Genomic DNA, 19267 nt, shown 5'->3' on the forward strand with positions numbered 1-19267 from the left:
GACAAAAAGATTATTATTCATCTATTTTGAAGTAGTCTTCCAGATAGTGACAAATATTTCACATTTGGTTATTATAAACTAGATTCTCACTTGTAGGAGCCAGGGGTGTTGACGCACAATCCTTCGTTCTGGCATATAGAGGGTGTGGCAGCACATTCATTTGTGTCATTAAGGCAGCGAGGACCTGCGTAGCCAGGAGGGCAGGAACATGTGTAGCTACCACCAGACGGAGAGCTGCACGTTCCACCGTTAGCACAGGGGCTAGAGAGACAGCTGTCCTCATGCTCACACTGCGGTCCTGGTAATGAAGAGGAAGGAGAAGAGCTGAGCATTAGTGCTTTAGCTATGTGCCATTAATCAATGTGTCCACCTCTGCCGAAGTATGGCTTAGATACTACTGTAGAAGAAAAGCAATATGCAATGATGGGTATGTATTTGTATCTAAAACTCTTCTTATCACTTATTAAACTGCACTCAGTGTACTAGGTTGCTTAAACCTCTAAATGTGTTATTTTAATAATAGAAAATACTATTTAATCATCTTCTGAGTCCATTAACATCCATTAGGTCCACATAGCAGTCTTTACAGTTAGCAACTCTATTTGCATTCAGGATAAAAAAAAAAAAAAAAGGAGTATTCTGGTGATAAACAAAAGTCAGATACGACTGCCCTCACGGCAAACTCCTGAGAGGTGTTTATACGGTATCTCACCTGTCCATCCTCTGGCACACTCGCACTTGTATTTGTCGAGGGACAGCAGGGTGCAGACACCCTTGTTGGTACAGGGGTTGTTGGGGTAACACGTGGAGTTCTGGGGAGTTTGGCAGTGCTGTCCGGCGTAGCCAAGAGGGCAGGTGCAGGTGGCGCTGCCTAGCACAGGTACGCCAGCTAACATGGACACGGAGCAGTTCCCTCCATTCAGGCAGAAGCCGGGGAGACAAGGGTCCTTGTGGTGGCAGTACTCGCCCAGGAAGCCTGGTGCACACCTGGACACACACACACACACACAAAAACACAGAAATTAATGATGGAGCATGTAAAGGCACACACAAGGATTTAAACATATTTAGAGATACAGATACCGGATCGGATATCAGGACTCAAATAGCTAGATCAGGTATGGGGCAGATCTATTAATTTCTATGTTTATACTACACTGTATACATTACATACTAGAATTTTAATTCCTATTTAAGTTTCGACCAATTTGTTGCTGCACTAAAACCGTTTACTTTTGAATTGTCATTCCTGTTAATTTTGAAGATTTTTTAGCAAGTTGCTGGTGCACGATTTTTTACTTTAACAAAATTCTGTAAATTTATATCTAGGCTATGTATTTATTTGTTACATTTTGTTTTACAAAGTTAGGAAAGCAATGTTTAAGTCAAGCCTGATGTTGCCTTACACATGAAAGAATGATCCCAGTCACTTCCACACAAGGAGGCATATACTGAAGGTCATTAATAAAACACTGGTATCGGATCGATACTCGGTATCGGCACAGATATCGCTATCGGGACTGAAAAAGCTGGATCGGTGCATCTCTAAACCTAATCACCCTTCAATACAGACAATAAAGTTAAAAGATGAGTGTGTGTGTGTTTGACAGAGAGGCAAACAAACAAAACAAAAGAGTGAGTTTCAGTCTGGTGCACGCAATACACCACATCAGACAACAGCATTGATGGCGGAGCGTAACATGTGCACAAGAGTCCTGTAGTACACACAGATCAAAGAAACTAAAGAACCAGCACAGATAGACGCTAGTGTCTGATACACAGTCTCGTCACTGCTGTACGGCGATCTGAACAACAGTACGTGGGGAACCACAACCCTAAGTAGGAGTAGAAGCAAAATGTGTGGTTGTGCATTGTTCAATTACTATTGAATGGTTATTACACTGTATTTATTTAATGCCTTTAAGACAGATATGAAGCTATTTACAGTACAAGTTACACACATATTCATATGGCCATGAGCTGCTTGATAGAGGAAGTTTGAGCATTGTGTCTTGCTTAAGGGCATTTTGACATGCTGCTAAGATGTGAACCACTAACCCGACAAGATTACTGATATGAGAAAAAGATACTTTGAATGCAGAGCTGTTGCCCCATCAACCCTGTAAAAAAAAAGGGAAGCTGAGCTTGGTGAAGGGGTTAAACCCGGGTCAATGATGGAAAAGAAGAAGTTCAAAAGTAGAAGGATGTGAGGTGGCGTTATCTGGAAGTTGTTGATTGAAGCCTGGCAGAAACTAAAAACAATAAGTGGAAAACACCTGCAATTATTTGTGTCATGTAACAGATGAACAATAATCATGCCACACAGTAAATGTCTGGAACTTTTCTTGTCAACTGAAGTTGTTCACGAGCTATAGGACTAAAAGAAACACTAATCTAACGCATTATTGACCACAGCTGGTCTGCAAATGGGGTCTGTTTTTCCCTCTGCTTATCATCATCACCCCTTTCTTTCGATTTCTCTTCTTTCAGTGAAGTGATTCAGCCACATGCCGAGCAGTGGGTAGGAAATTACAATATTACACAATGTCCAAAAGGAGATCTCCTCAGAGGCAATGATGCCTTCGTCACTTTCTATTCCTCTGTTGTTCTCGGTCCCTCCCACTTTCACTCACCACTTCTCTATGTGTGACTCTACTTGGTCTTATTTCGTTACTGAGGAAAAATGTCATTAGACAGGTAATTTCCTGTGTATGCTATTTAGATCAGCCCTCTGTCGCATTATGTGTCGGTGTCTGTGTCGGTGTCTGTCTCTGTGTGTGTGTGTGTGTGTGTGTGTGTGTGTGTGGCACATGGCAGACGTGCTGTCTGGGGATTGTGGGCGACAGAGCGACATGCTGCCTCTTACACAGGCCTCTAAACCTGCCTCCCTAGAGGGGCTCAGGTAACATAATAGGAGAGATACACCACACAGTTACTAACACACACACATACACAGGCACAAAGAAATGAATACCTTCTTTCATAACCATTCCACATGAAAATAAAAGTATGCTTATTTCATTAATAAGTAACCACACCTCTGGCATGTAAAAACATAAAGGGAAGAATCAGAGTGTTATGAGCCATATAAAACAGAGACGAAACATTGGAGATGGGAATTATTTGAAATTCAGTCTCACGCTGATTAACTTTTATTTATTAATGGCCACTCCACCCCAGAGCAGCTTGAAGATATTAAGATATGAGCGCATGGGAAAGTAGAACGGTCGTGAATCATGCCAGGCAGAAGACTCACAGATCAATCACATCTGTTGAGACTTCTGCTCGGTACGATGTGTGAGTCACCCGATGTCTCATCAGATACGACAAACAACATCTGATGACAAATTCCCACTCCTTTGGTTCACAAATATACAGTATATCAAATGTATTGACGTTAACACAAACCAATAAAAAGTTGAATCAACACCATATTACTGAGCAATATGTTCATGATTTTTATAGTTTTCTATTTGTTTAGACTACATGTGACAGAAACCTCTTTACTATATTCAAGTTTAAGTGTAGGTCTGGCAGTATTCTAGGCTATATTTTTAGTTGAGTTGATCCTACTAATAATCATTGTCTGTGTAGCCATAGCCTGATATATCTTATCAAATATACCTACATTATTGTCCAAAAATGATTAAAAACTAGGGCTGTCAAAGTTAACGTGATAATAACGTGTTAATGCAAATTCGTTTTGACGTCACTAATTTCTTAGTTCAGTTTTAAGTTTTTTAGTTCAGGCTCAGTTTTAAAGCTAGAGTGAAGATACTGGCATCATATGAAACTAGAAAACCATGTCATACTAGCTTGTCGCGAAGGAGGCTAAATAACGCTTGAAACGTATGCTAAATTTTGGCAAGAAAAAACTGGCATGGCGATTTTCAAAGGGATCCTTTGACCTCTGACCTCAAGATATGTGAATGAAAATGGGTTCTATGGGTACCCACGAGTCTCCCCTTTACAGACATACCCATTTTATGATAATCACATGCAGTTTGGGGAAAGTCATATTTAAATCAGCACACTGACACACTGACAGCTGTTGTTGCCTGTTGGGCTGCAGTTTGCCATGTTATGATTTGAGCACATTTGTTATACTAAATGCAGTATCTGTGAGGGTTTCTGGACAATATTTGTCATTGTTTTGTGTTGCTAATTGATTTCTAATAGTAAACACATACGGTGGCATGAACCAAGCATATTTGCCCACTCCCATGTTGGTAAGAGTGTTAAATACTCCCCCTTTAAGGTACATTTTGAACAGATCAAAAATGTGTGACTAATTTGCAATTAATCACGATTAACTATGGCCAATCAGGCGATTAACTGCGATTAAATATTCGAATCGATTGATCGCTCTAGAAAGTATACATTCGTTGACTCTTTTTTAAAGATTTACGGCTTTATAAGAAAGGCGGATAGGACAGTACTGGAAAGTACTGAGAGACGGACTAACGCGTTGGTTTTGTTTTTTTCATGGGATTTTTTGACAGTAACAAAACATAGAGTATCGCCAGCCTTATATTTTAAATGTATAGTTTACCTCCCTGACATATTCTCTAAAAATCTGCTATTTATATACTATAATCTGCTAGCTATATACTCATGGTGCTGGTAAACAGATAAACAAGTTGGTAGATTAGTGACATATGATCTTCAAAGAAAAGACAGACTTTGTGCCTCTTCACCTCAACTCTGTCAGATTAGACATGGCCACCCTCCCTCTTTCCTGTCTCCGTCCCTGTATCAGCATGTCTGCAGTGCAACCCCCCTACACACCCCAAAACACATACACACACACACACACGCACATAAATACACAAACACAAAGATGTCCCTCCCCACTCTGAACACAAACACAGCTTGGTCATGATATCACAACAAGACGGCCGTCGTGGGAATTAGGACTGCTTTCTTCTCCTGGACAACCTCCTCCGCCCCCTCTCAAGGAGTAATGACACGGCCCTCTGCCCTGTGACATACATCACATTAGCAGGCTGTCACACAAAGAACACCGTGTCCAGGTTAATACCAGGTTTACGTTTCACTGGGAACATTTCACACATTTTCACTGTTAAAAATATGCGGAATATGAGAGGCATTTTCAAAGTCAAGTATGTCCACTTCAGAGAGGAAATTTGAAACGTGTGCTTTGCTTTAATGTTTGGCTTTATTACAAGACTTGACACTTGAGCTTGGAATGAATCATTTTAAATACTTTTACATGAAATAAAACTGTTTTTTAAGTTAACCTAGTTAGGAAATCACTCTATGTGCAAAAGAAAGATTAAAAAAAGGTATTATAATTCCTATTAGGGCTGGGACGATACACCTATCTCCTGATTTGATATTATCACGATACTTGGGTGCCAACTCAATATGTATTGCGATTTTTAAGTATATAGATTCTACAAGTATTGCTATTCGATGTTACTATTTATTGTAATTTTTGTTAACTTTTTAAACTCTAGACCATGGGAAAAAGTTGAACCGAAGACTTCTAGGGACTTTTACTTTGAGAAATATCTAAATTAATACAGAAAAAATGTTTGATTTTCAGCATGTAGGTAGTCAGAGATGTCCTGAAGTCAAATATATCAGTCATTGTCAGGCATTAATTATTACATTTTTTCCAGCAACCCAAAAATCAAATAATAAAGACAATTCCCTCACAAATTAGTGGTATTTTCTTTTTAATTTATAAGGGACATGTAATGTTTTATACTTCTGGTGAATATAATCCAATCAATCTTATTTCCATATATGTATTTCACCAAGTCCGTCTCTAGCTCTCCCCGTCAGCTACGTTCTCTTTATACATCCATGGTCAGCTCCATCGGGGCCGTTTGAATGCATTTAACATAAATGTCAGTATATGGGTGCTCTACAGTTGTAGCCTTGATGTCCAGTTCTGTTTTTCTTGGCAATGTGTGAAACCAAAAGTGTTTCCATACTTCACTGTACAGTTTGTGTATTGTTTACCATGTTGGATTTAAGATGTGAGGGTGCAGGTCATATCCACACGGACCCTCTGACGTTTTCTTCTTTCGGGTTTTGGCTGCGGTTTGTTTTGGTTGACGGATACGGATATGACGTCACGTTACTCGAACTTGAAGAATAAAAGCGGTAACTTCCTTCTACCTCCACATAGACTCAAATGAAGCAAATATATCGATTCTGCCATTCAAAAATCTATTTCATAAAAAAAATCATTAAAAAATTGCGATACATAGGTGAATAGATTTTTTTCCCACGTCTAATTCCTATAGAGTTGTCTTGCAACTCTACACCACCCAGATTTTTTTGAGAAAATCCCACAGTGCTGACAGGAAAGATGCATAGTAACCTCTACTAAATTCAGTCGCCGCTATCTAACCAGTGTTGACAGAACCAAATGCCACGGCGTCAGGAAACGATACCACCCTGTCCTTCAGGTTTCACTGCCAGATAGAGAACTCAATATTACCCTCGGGCTGTATCACTAAAGCCCAGGGCAAACAGACAAGGCTGTGCATGATTCACATTATTGTCAGGGAGTGGTGTCTCACTGAGGAGGAGATAACCCAAAACACTGACACACTAGTCTATCACTGAATGCAACACAGCAAGCAGCGTGATTCGTCTGACACATTTTCATACACACCACAGATAAATGCACAAAGACACCTTAACGCACACACAGCTCAGCTCTACTTTCGTAAAAACTCAGCAGAGAGGGTTCCTGCAGCCAAAGTAATCTATGGGATTCTTTGTTTTCCTCCTCTTTTCCCCCCATCCTTCTCTTACTCTGTGCAATTTCCTGCAGCCCTTCTTTCCCTCTCTTTCTCACTCCTCCACCTCTGATTTCTAACCCACTCTCGAGGTGTCAGGTTTCTACAGCTGGTTCACATTAGCGCCCCCATCTCACGCACACCCCTCCCTTGCTCTGCACCCCTTCTCTCCTTCGTTCACTCCCTCCTCCTCCTCCTCCTCCTCCTCCTCTACCTCATGCTGACCTCTGCCTGTCCTGGCTGGCCGTGGGGGTTTCAATGAGCAAAGAAGGGTGGTTTGATTCTCAGTCACTCATGTAATGTCTCCCACCTCCTTCATTCCTAACTCCTACGTCCCAAACTCCCGTACTCTCCCCTTCTCCTCCCTTTCCCGATCACTAATTCCCCTTTTCTTTTGTGCTAATTCTCTCCTCCTACCTTTCCACCTTCCTCTCCTCGACTACAACCCCACCACCACCTTCTCCTCCTCCTCCTCCTCCTCAAGCCACTATTCTAGTCTTGCTTAATAACTTCATCATGCTCTCCCCCTGCGGCCATCACAGAGAAACAGTGTGAGAGTTGTGGGAGAGCATAAACCAGCTCACATTTCAATCCCTGGATCATTCCCTGGCTTTGCTAGAACATAGGTGGCCTATTCACTGTACCGTAGTCCTGTGTGTGCATGCATGGACATCACAAGTCAAGTGCAGAACACGTTACTGCTGGCTTTTCTGTTGCTTCAATGCATGGCTATGCTGTAAGCTTAGTAGTGGAGTTAAATCAGGAACTAAGAAATCCTTGTCTTACCATAGAAATTTTAGCTGGAAGATGCCTGGTAGATTATTTTAAGAAAAGACAAGAGCTCATGTGTTAGATGGAATAGTTCATTTCAAAAGATCTGCCGCCAGTCAGACTGAGCCTGTCACTCTATCAGACCCGGAAGTCTGGAGAAATTGTAATCCAGATCACATGACTTGAGTTTTGAAACGGCAGTCTAGGGGCTGAGTAATATGGTTGAAATCATTATCATTCTTTCTGATATTTATCTAAATAATCAAACTGATGTTTAAAGCAATGTACTCTTCATATGTGTAACATTCACAGTCATATCAGACCCAGAAGTGACACAAACAGGGAAGCACTTTGTTGACCTCAAAGGTGAACGGGGAAGCCTGATTGGGGAGCTCCCAAGACTGGTTTGAGTGTGGTAATATATATCTCAATGGGGAGCTACACCGCATGTGACCTTATCTGTTCTACCTCGACTCAGCAAAGAACGTTTTGACTGACACCATTCAGTCCAGTCAATTGCTGCTTCTGCATACTCTGTTGACTTACAGAGGCGCTGATGTTATATAAGTATTGAAATTACAGACAAGAATTGAAATACATGTATGCATGTGTAAGCAGCTGGTTAGCCCTTTCTACTTCTTTCCAATCTCATTTGAAGTCTCCATTGCCATTTAAAAAAAATAATAAACAGTAATAGGTGGCTAATCTAAAGGAGTATATGCTGAATACTGACAGAAATGCAAAAAGGGAACTCAGGAAGTGTTATAAGTTACTTTTTAATTCTTACTCCTTAAGTAATAATATTACTTTACTTATTACTTGGTATCAAAAGTACTCGTTATATTACTATATCACTTGCGCCTAACAGACCTACCACCTTGTGCTTGGCGTTTATTACTCAAATTTCAACTGAGGGTGCAAAATGTTAAACTGAGCATTAAATGCATGCTTTTGCGCCCTCGTAGAGCCGGTTCTGTCTCTTCCTTTTCCACAGGGCACGGTCACACATGCACCTGAGGAAATATTTGCCTGAATGTTCACCAAAGTTCAACTTGACGCGATGCGAAGATGCATACTGACCTGCCTCACGTTCATGTCATCGTAACATAAGCCTACCTGGCACAAAAAAACAAATCCTGTTCTGGTAACGCAACGTTACTTGGATTAATAACTGTAATACAATTACTGTTAAAATTGTAATCCCTTATACTACTTGTTACAGTGGGAAAGTAATAATATTACAGTAATGCATCACTGAGTAATGGGTTACTGTCCAACACTGACAACCACCTAAACCCCAGCACTACATTAAGGAAGACCACCAGACATTCAGAGACAGAGAGGCTATTTGTCCTATGGATAGGTCCGGCAATGGGTGACTGGCAGTAGTGTACCATTTAGGCCCATACATCAGCCACAGCCACAGAGGAGAAGAGGCCTGTTCTACATTGGAAAATTGAAATGCACCTAAACGTATAAGTAAAGGTTCAATTATGGGTTCTTTTATGGGGGATGGAAACTATGAATCAATCTTTTATTTAAATATCGTTAGTAGCAATGTAGCTTTAGTGGGTTGGAGGTGTATTTTTGGTATACTCCCTTACCTCAGCATATTTTTTTTTCTCATTTTCATACAGAAGAGCAGAGGCTTAGGCGCCTGGGTTAGCTCAGTTGGTAGAGCGGGCGTCCATGTATTAAGGCTTGGTCCTGACCGCGGCGGCCGGGGTTCGAATCCGGCCTGTGGCCCTTTCCGCATCCACTCTCTCTCTCCCCCCTTTCAAGACTCTATCCACTGTCCTGTCATAAAAATGGAAAAATGCCCCCAAAAAATAACTTTAAAAAAAAAAAAAAGAAGAGCAGAGGCAGCAGGAATAACATCACAGAGGAGGCGAGCAGAGGGAGGTGTGAGAGTGATGTCAAAGTTGTATAGAAAGATTTAAAAGATGGCAAAAGAAGGAAGGTGGATAAAGTGAAGAGAGTACACTGAGGTGCAAGTCAAAGCCAGAAAAGTAATGAGAGAGTGAGACACACAGAGAGGAAAAAGGAAGCAAGGCAGTCAGTCTGAAAAGCATCAGTGTACACAGAATAAAGGAGTGCAGAGCAGGGTGGAGTCCAAACGAGGGACATGTGGTAAAATCTCAGACTGTGTTTAGAAACATGTTCAAAAAGACTCATCTGAGCGGCTGTGGTAGACAGCACGGGACCCATTTTCTCTCCGAGCGCTCCATCTGCCTGCCTCTCTATGTTGTTCTGTCATTATCCTCTTTCTGCGGTCGTTTAATGTGGAATCTCCAACAATAGGTCTTTCAGCATATAAAATATTTTTTTATTTAGAAATGTATAACAAAAAGGAATATCGTGTGCACTCCCTACTTCAGATCACTTTTAATAACTGAATTGCTTGTTTTTACCAAATGTATTGCTGCAGCCCACCCAATGCGATTTTTCCCACAAGCACACAACTGAGTAAAGAACAAGGTTTTTTTGTTTCTTTTATGTAGTTAATTGATGTTTGTCTGTTGATGATTTAATAACAACTAAACGTTCAGTCAAATGTAATCATATTTAAGTGATAATAGTTGATTCACTTTATTGACTGACTTTATTTTTACAGTGGAAACTGCTTATAGTGATCACGGTTACAGTGATCAACCGCTTATATGGATCAAAAAGCTTGGGACTGAGTCATTTCTATACAAACGCTGTTTAAATAATTCACTTAGTAATCAAGTAGTCCGCTTACAGTGTTCATTTTGGGTCTTTTCATACATGTAAAAAAACGAATGTGCACAGGGAAAACACCTGTGGTTGAAGCCATCCTCGTCAAGTGGATTGATGACGCCTGGCCTCAACCGGCTTTGCGGCATACATGCAGACCGGCGGTCCGTCTCCCTCCATGCCGCTCACCGGGTGAGCGAGCGAGGAGCCCCGGCAAAGGGGCGCCGTTCTGCATGCACGCTCGCGCTGCAGAGCCGGCCAAAAACGGCAATGCCTCACCCTCGGTGAGGGAAAAGGCAGAAAAATTGGCAGCGAGCCAGTAAATAGCGAAGCGGTCCGTTTCATAACTTCCTGTAATAAATATACAATTGTCAATCATATGGTAATCTGCATGAGAAATGATGCACAACAACAAAAATGTGGTTATAATTATCATCCGTTTATAGTGATCAATATGACCCGGACAGACTATATAATATACTGAGTGAAGACGCATTGAATCTCACACTGGTCAGAGCCTTTACATCACGGTGCATGTGTAATGTAGACCTTATGACAAAACTGAGGTGCTTTTGACCCCACAATGCCATCGTCAATGTGTGACAGAGAGCCACTTGTCACCTCACTGTATGCGGGTTTATGGTCTGGTTGCTACATTCCCCACTGCTACGGAAGACTTCCTCTTTCTGAGAGCTGGTTTGAATCTCCAAATCTCCAAGCAGCCTGGTGTGCATCTGCATGTTTGTGTGTTTTACCCTTTGTTTGTTTTTGAGACCGTGTCTATTATTGTTGTGATCCACAAAGAGAGGGTCAACTGCCAGTGACCTTTGACTGCAGACCATGTTAGCACTAGTGCTGAAAAGGATCAGTCAATTAATGAATTGACAACTATTTTAGTGTTTGATTAATCTTTTAAGTTTTTTATCAAGCAAAAATACAAGACATTGGCTGGTTACAGCTTGTCACATGTGAAGATTCAATGCTTTTATTTTTTTTTAATTGGTTATAAACTGAATATCTTTGGGTTTTGGGATGTTGGCCGAACACAACAAGCAACCATCACCTCTGAGAATTTGTGAATTGACCATTTTTCACAAATTAAATAACTGATTAATCGAAACATTTAGTTGATTAATCAATAAAAAAAATAATCCTTAGTTGTAGCCACGGTTGGCGCTAATGAATAGTCTACTTGTCTCCTAATTTGGGCCCAAAACACACACTCAAGAGACACATAGAACTACGACACATCCACCATCCAAATACTGAACCTGACATGACTTAAAGGGATAGTTCGGATCAGTTTAAGTCTGCGCTATGTTTAGAATATTTCTACCACTTTACCTCGCTGTCAGACAGCCCTTTCCTACGGGGAACTGAAGCTGTTATATCCATCCATGCTCTCTTCAAAGCCGCCAGACTCCATTGACAAACTAACTAATCGATCGAGGCAGCTATAGACCAGCAACTCCCGTGTTCTGTGAAGTAAAATTTACGCTTTTGTCAATGGAGTCTAGTGGCCTTGGAGAGAGCTGTCTGTTTCTCCAAACCGGGGACGTGCCGACCGCCATCTACTGTAAGTAATACACTGACTATGAATACCTCATACAATCCCACTTCAAAACAATCCAAACTATCCCTTTAACTGAACTTCAGACCTCTCCGTGCCAACATGTGAACTTGCCTTAGGCTCAAGGTGCCCCTGAGACACACATACAGGCAGAGCACATACACAAAGAAACTCTTATCATTGTGGTTCCAGTCTAAACCACATCTACAGTGTGAGCGAGGCTGTGGGAATGAGATAAGTCTTTGGAGAGTAAGAGCGGTAAATCACTGCCGTGGGTTCCAGTCTCCTACTCTAGTGTTTGTTGACTTTAGTGTGGATCATATGCCTAACCCACATAAATCTGTCTGACTGTGTGTGTGTGTGTGTGTGTGTGTGTGTGTCTGCTGTGGAGGTGTGGAGCAGATGGGAGAAGTGTCTGGTCTAAACTATTTTCTCCCATCTTTCTTCTTTGTCTGTGTCCTCATTCCACTGTCTACTACAAAGTCTGTCGCTAGCTCTCCCGTCAGCTCTGTTCTCTTTATACATCCATGGTCAGCTCCATCGGGGCCGTTTGAATGCTTTTAACATAAATGTCAGTATATGGGTGCTCTACAGTTGTAGCGTCGGCCCATTTGACCACAGAGATGAGAGTGACGGCCGGCTCAACCGCACGTTACCGCAATACGATAACGTTTCCTGTCCATGACAGGGTTAGCATACAGCTTAAGCTCTGCTTTTCCTGGCAATGTGTGAAACCCAAAGTGTTTCCATACTTTACTGTATGTGTAGTGTTTACCACGTTGGATTTAAAATGTGAGAGTGCAGGTCGTATCCACGCGGACCCTCAGCTGTTTTGTTTTTTTTCCGTTTCAGCTCGCGGCGGCCAGCTGCTGTTTGTTTTGGTTGACGGATACGGAACGGATATGACTGGAGTTACTCAGACTACAACAATGAATGCGGTAACTTCCTTTTACCGATTCAAATAAAGCAAATATATTGATTCTGGCATTAAAAATTCTAAATCGTACAAAAGAAAATCGTGATACATAGGTGAATACATTTTTTCCATCCCCTAATGGCTATAATAAAGGCAAAAGGGTGAAGGGTTGTGGGAGAAGGATTAAGAGGCCTGGTGAGTTGTGTCCAGAGGCATCTAAATCCCTGAAGCCAAGGGAGGGACAGAAGCATGGATGGATGAGTGACAGTTTGATGAAGGAGGCGTAGCAAGAGGGAAATTACACTCCTCTCTCCGGGCCGCTTCTCCCTTCCCCCCCTTCGCTGCTCTCTCATCATTAGTAAGGAGTTTTGCTCCGAGGTATTCCTCCTCAAATTACCTGAAAATAGACATCCTCTTTTCTTTTGGCCCTTTCTCTTCCTCTGTCTGCCCCGCAGGCAAATTCTACCTGTCAGATCAAACAGGCAGCAGGTCTACACAACACAGTAACTCTCTCCCATAATTCTTTAAAAAAAAAGCTTCTTTTTTTAATAAACATAAAAGGCATGACAGTGACTGCAAGAGAAAAAGAGAGTGAGGAAAAAAAAATAGGCATTGAGAGGGAGGGAGAGTTAATCAGTTTGCACCATGGCCCAACGGCAGACAAAGAGATCTTGTTCTGGAGGGAAATAGGGATTGGACGACATATTGTGTGTAGCCTCACTCTTGTTTGGACTGCTCAGGTATTAAGTGAGTCAGACTCCATGTTAAAGTCCATGGCCCACAAACAAGACATGTTTCTGTGCTCTACGTCAATACCTCATCAGAAAACATTTATGTATCCCTTCAGCAATGATGTCAGTTGCAAAAGCTTACCAAGCAAACTTGTGACATGCACAAATCCATTCAGAGACACAACACACACCTTCTTCTCACACCCACGGCCGATGGCTTGCAGTGTCACCGGTTAGACAACTTCCTTGCATCCTGCCCTGCTAGGCAGCTAGTCAACCTCTCCCATGCACTTTAACTCTCTTTCACAACATTCATGCCTGTCTGTCTTGAGCTGGGCACACACTGTACGATTTTAGAAATGTTGTTGTGTACTTCGTACCCCTAGTGTACAAGCCAAAGCTCACGATTTCTGTGCGAACTGTACGTCAGCCACAAAATAGGGATGCATCGATCCAACTTTTTCAGCCCCGATACCTGGACTTTGGGTATCGGCCGATACCGAGTACCAATATAATACCAGTGTTTAATTAATAAGCTGTATGCATCACTGTGTGGAAATGACTGGGATCATTATTTTATATGTAAGGCAACATCAGGCTTGACTTGCTTTCCTAAGTATGTAAAACTAAATGTAAGAGAATACATCAATATAAATTCACCGTTAATTATTAATTATTAAAATAATAAATCGTACATCAGAAACTTGGTAAAAAAAATCTTCAAAATTAACAGGAATTATTTAAATTAATTACAATTCAAGTGCAAATATTTGAATGCAGCAACAAATTGGTCAAAACTTAAATAGGAATTAAAATTTCAGTATATAATGTAAATAGCATATAAACATAGAATTTAATTGAATAGATGGGCCCCATTGTCACCAATACCCGATCGAGCTATTTAAGTCAGTATCGGTCCAATGTCTGATCCGGTATCGGTGCATCCCTAGCTGAAACGTCAAAAAAAGAGGCTTCCGCATATATTGACTCGCAGGTGGTTAGGAAGACATGGACAGTATGGCTTGTCCATTTCGTAGAGAGAATTGGAGGTAAACTAGCTACGTTTTACTCTATCTATTGTACATTGTTATCTTGATAGCTACGCTCTGATTACTGTAAAAAGACGTAGAAAAAAGGCGCTGACGTTGGGGAATGGCTCGTGGCTCTGCTTCAACTGTACACAGACCTCTGTACAAAATTGTACAGTGTATGCCCAGCTTTAAATGAAAGAAGTTTCAAAGCCTAAGTAAAAAATAGTTTCTAAAAAGGAATTAAAAGATGTAAAACAGACACATACTTATGACTAGAGTAGTTCTATGTTTTCCCGGACTTATGAGAACTCTGCAGAAGAAGACAGTTGCACAGAAGGTCATTCTGTTGCCAATCATAACAGGGTCTTGTCTCTGCTCTGCAGCGGTAGCATTAAGAATATCAAAAAACAACTATTGTAATAATGTGTGTACATTCTTTTCCTGTTACTACATAGAAAGACAACAGTTAATAGCATGAGAATGCTCTTAGCTTCCGACTCTCAGCATTAAAAACCGGCTGGGCCAGCTAGCTGTACACTAGGAATGCCTTAAAATGTCTTGGAGAATTGACGTAAGTGTCAATCAGTTGTTCACAGTGGTATCATATGAACTGTTTAATTATACAGTCACTCCAGGTGTGAACCATGTGACATAATTAGGCGGCTCGGAGTCAAAAGGCCAAAGCGACTGTTGACTTACAACCGGCTGTCTTTAATACACTGAGCAGACTAATAAACACATAATTTGATTTTTACACAATGAGCCTTTTGACCGGCAGCACAGTGCAGACGGGACCAGACAGGCTAGACAGAGGCCAGCGCGTGCATTTGTGTGCACATGTATGTGTGTGTGTGTGTGTGTGTGTGTGTGTAGTTGTTTCATGCTTGTGAACAAGTAAAAATGAATTGAGTGACTGGTTAATCAGTCTAACAGTAGGCATGCGCTCTGTCAGCTGACTACTCTAAACTGAGAGACTCCTCTCTGTGTGTCTTCAGGGCAAGAGGCCTCTCTGCTGTTTTTATCATCAATATCATCATTTAATTCATTGAAAAAATACGGACTGGAATGGAATGGAGACAGCTTGGCTGAGCAAGAGCACGTGTAAATACAGCAGATATCTGATAGTGCCAGACTTCTCAAAAATTAAAAGTTCCCTAGTTTGGAAAAATGTTGGTTGCCCCTCTCTTAGCCACTGGTTGAAAAACTTCACATCAAAGGAAGAAAGCTTCGGAGTTTTATGACATGTAGGAAATCTTTTTGGAATTTATTAAAAATGGTGACATTGAAGAGTCTATACAAAAAAAATATATTATACTGTTATGTCATATTATTATTTACAATTGCAATTAAATAGAAGTACTGGTAATAGAAACAACATAAAAAATAAAACCTGAGAGGATGTGGTCAAACCGTAACCAGCTGCAAATGATTTAAATGTTGTTTCAGAGACATATGCCAGAAAGTATTGGCATAAAGCTCTGTTCTACTGGTCTCCCCATATTAAGAACACAGCTCTGAATTTGGATGTGATCTTTGATCTGGACCTGTTGTTTGAACGTGATCTAACCAAGACAATCCAACCATGTTTTTTCCACCTAAGAAACATTTCCAAAATTGTAAGCTTCCAATCGTGAGCTGTCCTTGCAGAGGTCATCCTAGCCTTTGTTTCATCACGTCTTCTTTGCCCTCTCTCCCTGCGGGGATGGACGGGGCTCCCGTCGCGACTGTCAACTGGGGCAATGACGGCAACCCACCCTAACACAAAGCCCATCTTGTTAACCATGCTTTGTGGGTGTGACTTATTTGTCACACAATGTCATCACCATTCATACCTATACAACCAATGTGTTTATGATTAAATTTACTAGAGCACAAAATGGTTCATCTAGCATTTTAAGTTTGCTCTCAAAGTGAACCAAATTGATGCATTTAACTTTAAAATGCAGCCTACAAAATATAAGGTGAATATTCACCCTATATATATCGCAACATGTATATCACAGAAAAAAAATTCAATTGTCAGTTTTTTTTACTACACACAGACAATGAGCCCCTTTGCACCTGCAATACAACATCTATCTGACCTTCAATTACACAGGGGGAATGTCAAACACTGATTTAAGGAATGTCGCTTTCTGCTTCCCTTTTTACTCTGCTTTAAGTAGCAGAGTGTTGAAATTCCAAAAGCGCTGGGAACAGACACACAGTGCGATTCACATCACATTTGATGAAATATGAGCAGGTTCATGAACCAGCTATGGTGTGTTTTTCGTTGGGAATTTGGCTCGGGAGTGGCAACGCAATTATAAAGATAGCTCGGTCTTAATTACAAACTAGGCTAAGCTGTCAGAAAGTGGAAGGCATAGATCAAACAGGCCACTGCTCTACTTTACACTAAAGCACTTTCCCCTTAATGATCTCATTGCACCACCGGTAGCAGAAGAGACTTCCTCGCAGGTTATTTCAAGTTTCCACAACAACATGGAACGCGCCAGGAAAAGAAAGGCTACACCAGCATGTGTGGTAACAATGATTAGCCTACTTGTCATTTTGAATCAAGCAACCAAGTTTCAGATAGTTTTTTCTCATGAATAGGTTACTTTCTCATGTAATAAAAATGTCCGGTCACCGTCTCGACATCCCCCAGCAGCAACAAATCAGTGGGCAGTAGAATGTGTTGGCAACGCCTAGAGCTATCAATTCTACAGCAACAAGAGAGTAAGTAACAAAACCCCTGAAATGTCCTAAATAACATTTTGGAGGTGGAAATGTGTGTATTGGTATTGTTCCCAGTACTGGTGTACTTTGTCAGACAGAGCAGTCTTTTATTCTCTCTTCCGTGCTTGAGCAAAACCTCATGGTCCTGTGGACACGCTTGGATTGATCTAAAAACCCTATTTTTGGACTGGCTTTCACATCCAACAATCCCCTTATGAGGTGTGTTTCTATTAAGGGTGGAACAGTTTGTGTATTTGACCTAAACCGTTCGGTACAGGATATTCGGTTCGGTCCGCGACATCCTTTCGTTTACACCTTTGACCCAAACAGCTGTTTATGTCTACTACTTGCACGCGTGGAACAGAAATTCTAGAGCATGGGTTTTACCCGGAAAGTTTTGGCAGCGCACCAGGAATGGTAGCAGCGCTGTAGCTCATGATAGTCGGGCTCAACTGACAACGATTTGTGTCAAACTGTATGTTGACACTGTTCAACTGAAGTCGGGTTTATATGTCGACACTTGAAACATTTAATTACGACGGCATCGCCCGAATGTGTCGATTAGTGGAACGAAACAAAAGCAGACTGGATGGCGTGTCCGTTCCCCCACAGCTTTCAGGCAGCCTCCCACTGCAGATTCAGACCGTTGACAAAGCTATAACCACTGCTATAAGAGTGTGAGTTTCATGCACTTCATGTGCCTTCACGTGTGCATTTTAGTCATTCTGTTGTGCCTGCCCTGTATAAACGAGCACAAGCTACAATTCAGGATTTACCAACAGCCTTAAGATAGAACATTACATTTACATTACAGACATTTGTGACATTTAATTTTGTCATTGATTTTTTCTTATTAACAATATGTCTGTATTTGAGTGCCTTAACTGTTACAGTAAGAATTATGGCCAATGAGCCGCTGTTGAATGTTTCATTTTAAAAAAAAACTAAATATAATAATAAAATTAATTTATTCATTATTAGACAATTGTTTTCTTTGTTTTCCCTGTACCAAAAACATACCGAACCGTGACCCCAAAACCGAGGTACATACTGAACCGTGACCCCAAAACTAAGGTGCATACCGAACCGTGACCCCAAAAATCGAGGTGTATACCGAACCGTGAATTTTGTGTACCGTTCCACCCCTAGCTTCTATCGCTGTGTTCATATTTTTGTTAGTGTTGGGATGACAGCATGAGTTAACCTGAAAAGTCTGTGTGTTTGGTCACAGACCCAGCTAGTCAATCTTACCTGCAGTATTCAGTGCCATTGCTGAAGGTCAGACATGTAGCGTTGTTAACACACGGCGCCTTTTCATCCATACATTGCAGAGCTGCAAGAGACAAGAGGAGAGTTAGAGAGTGGACACTTCATCTGCTAAACACTTAAAATATTGGGAATATTTACATATGTATATACATACATCAATTTGTAATGAAACCATTCATTAACACAGGTTCAAAAATGTTTATCTTACTGTACCACATGGGGGTATGTAAATGCAATCTTCACACCTTAAAACAGTCAGAAGTTGAAATAGTTTCAGGAACGTCAGTTTCCTCATTAAAATACACAGATTTATATATTGTGAAAATGACTATTGAGATGTTCCGATACCATTTTTTCCTTCCCGATACCGATTCCGATATCTGAACTTGTGATATCGGCTGATACCAAGTACCGATCCGATACCAGCGTGATAAAAAAATATATATATATTTATTATGATCATTATTATTATTATTTAACAGCTGTTTACTACTGACCATGTACAGTATATGATTACTATCTTTGTTGTATGGCCTGACTCAGGTTAAACCCTTTGTTTTCCACAGTGAAATATTGCTAAATGGCTGACATTTTCCTCGCTCTGACTACCATTACACTCTCCACTAGCACAGGACTGTTGTTTGCTATCGTCATGTGACAAACTACCTGTAATCTGCTAGCAGTGCTTCATTCCTGCTGGCACTGCTCAACACTGATTCAGGGTTTCCCCCCAGAAAATTGGTCAACCGAGGTGGTAAGATTCC

General features: G+C 41.0%; 1 protein-coding gene across 2 annotated transcripts in view; it reads right to left on the bottom strand.

Annotated features, from left to right (window-relative positions):
- The window catches only part of notch2 (notch receptor 2), a 55715-nt gene that overhangs the window by 23771 nt on the left and 12677 nt on the right, over positions 1-19267 (bottom strand). For both annotated transcript variants that reach the window (XM_037770690.1, XM_037770692.1), the window contains exons 2-4: positions 18486-18567; positions 713-987; positions 91-298 (exon numbers count right to left, since the gene is read on the bottom strand). In XM_037770690.1, the coding sequence (XP_037626618.1) occupies positions 91-298; positions 713-987; positions 18486-18567 (565 nt within the window). The remainder of the gene's footprint in view (positions 1-90; positions 299-712; positions 988-18485; positions 18568-19267) is intronic.

The sequence above is a fragment of the Sebastes umbrosus genome, chromosome 5 (assembly GCF_015220745.1).
Source record: "Sebastes umbrosus isolate fSebUmb1 chromosome 5, fSebUmb1.pri, whole genome shotgun sequence".
Taxonomy (NCBI): domain Eukaryota; kingdom Metazoa; phylum Chordata; class Actinopteri; order Perciformes; family Sebastidae; genus Sebastes; species Sebastes umbrosus.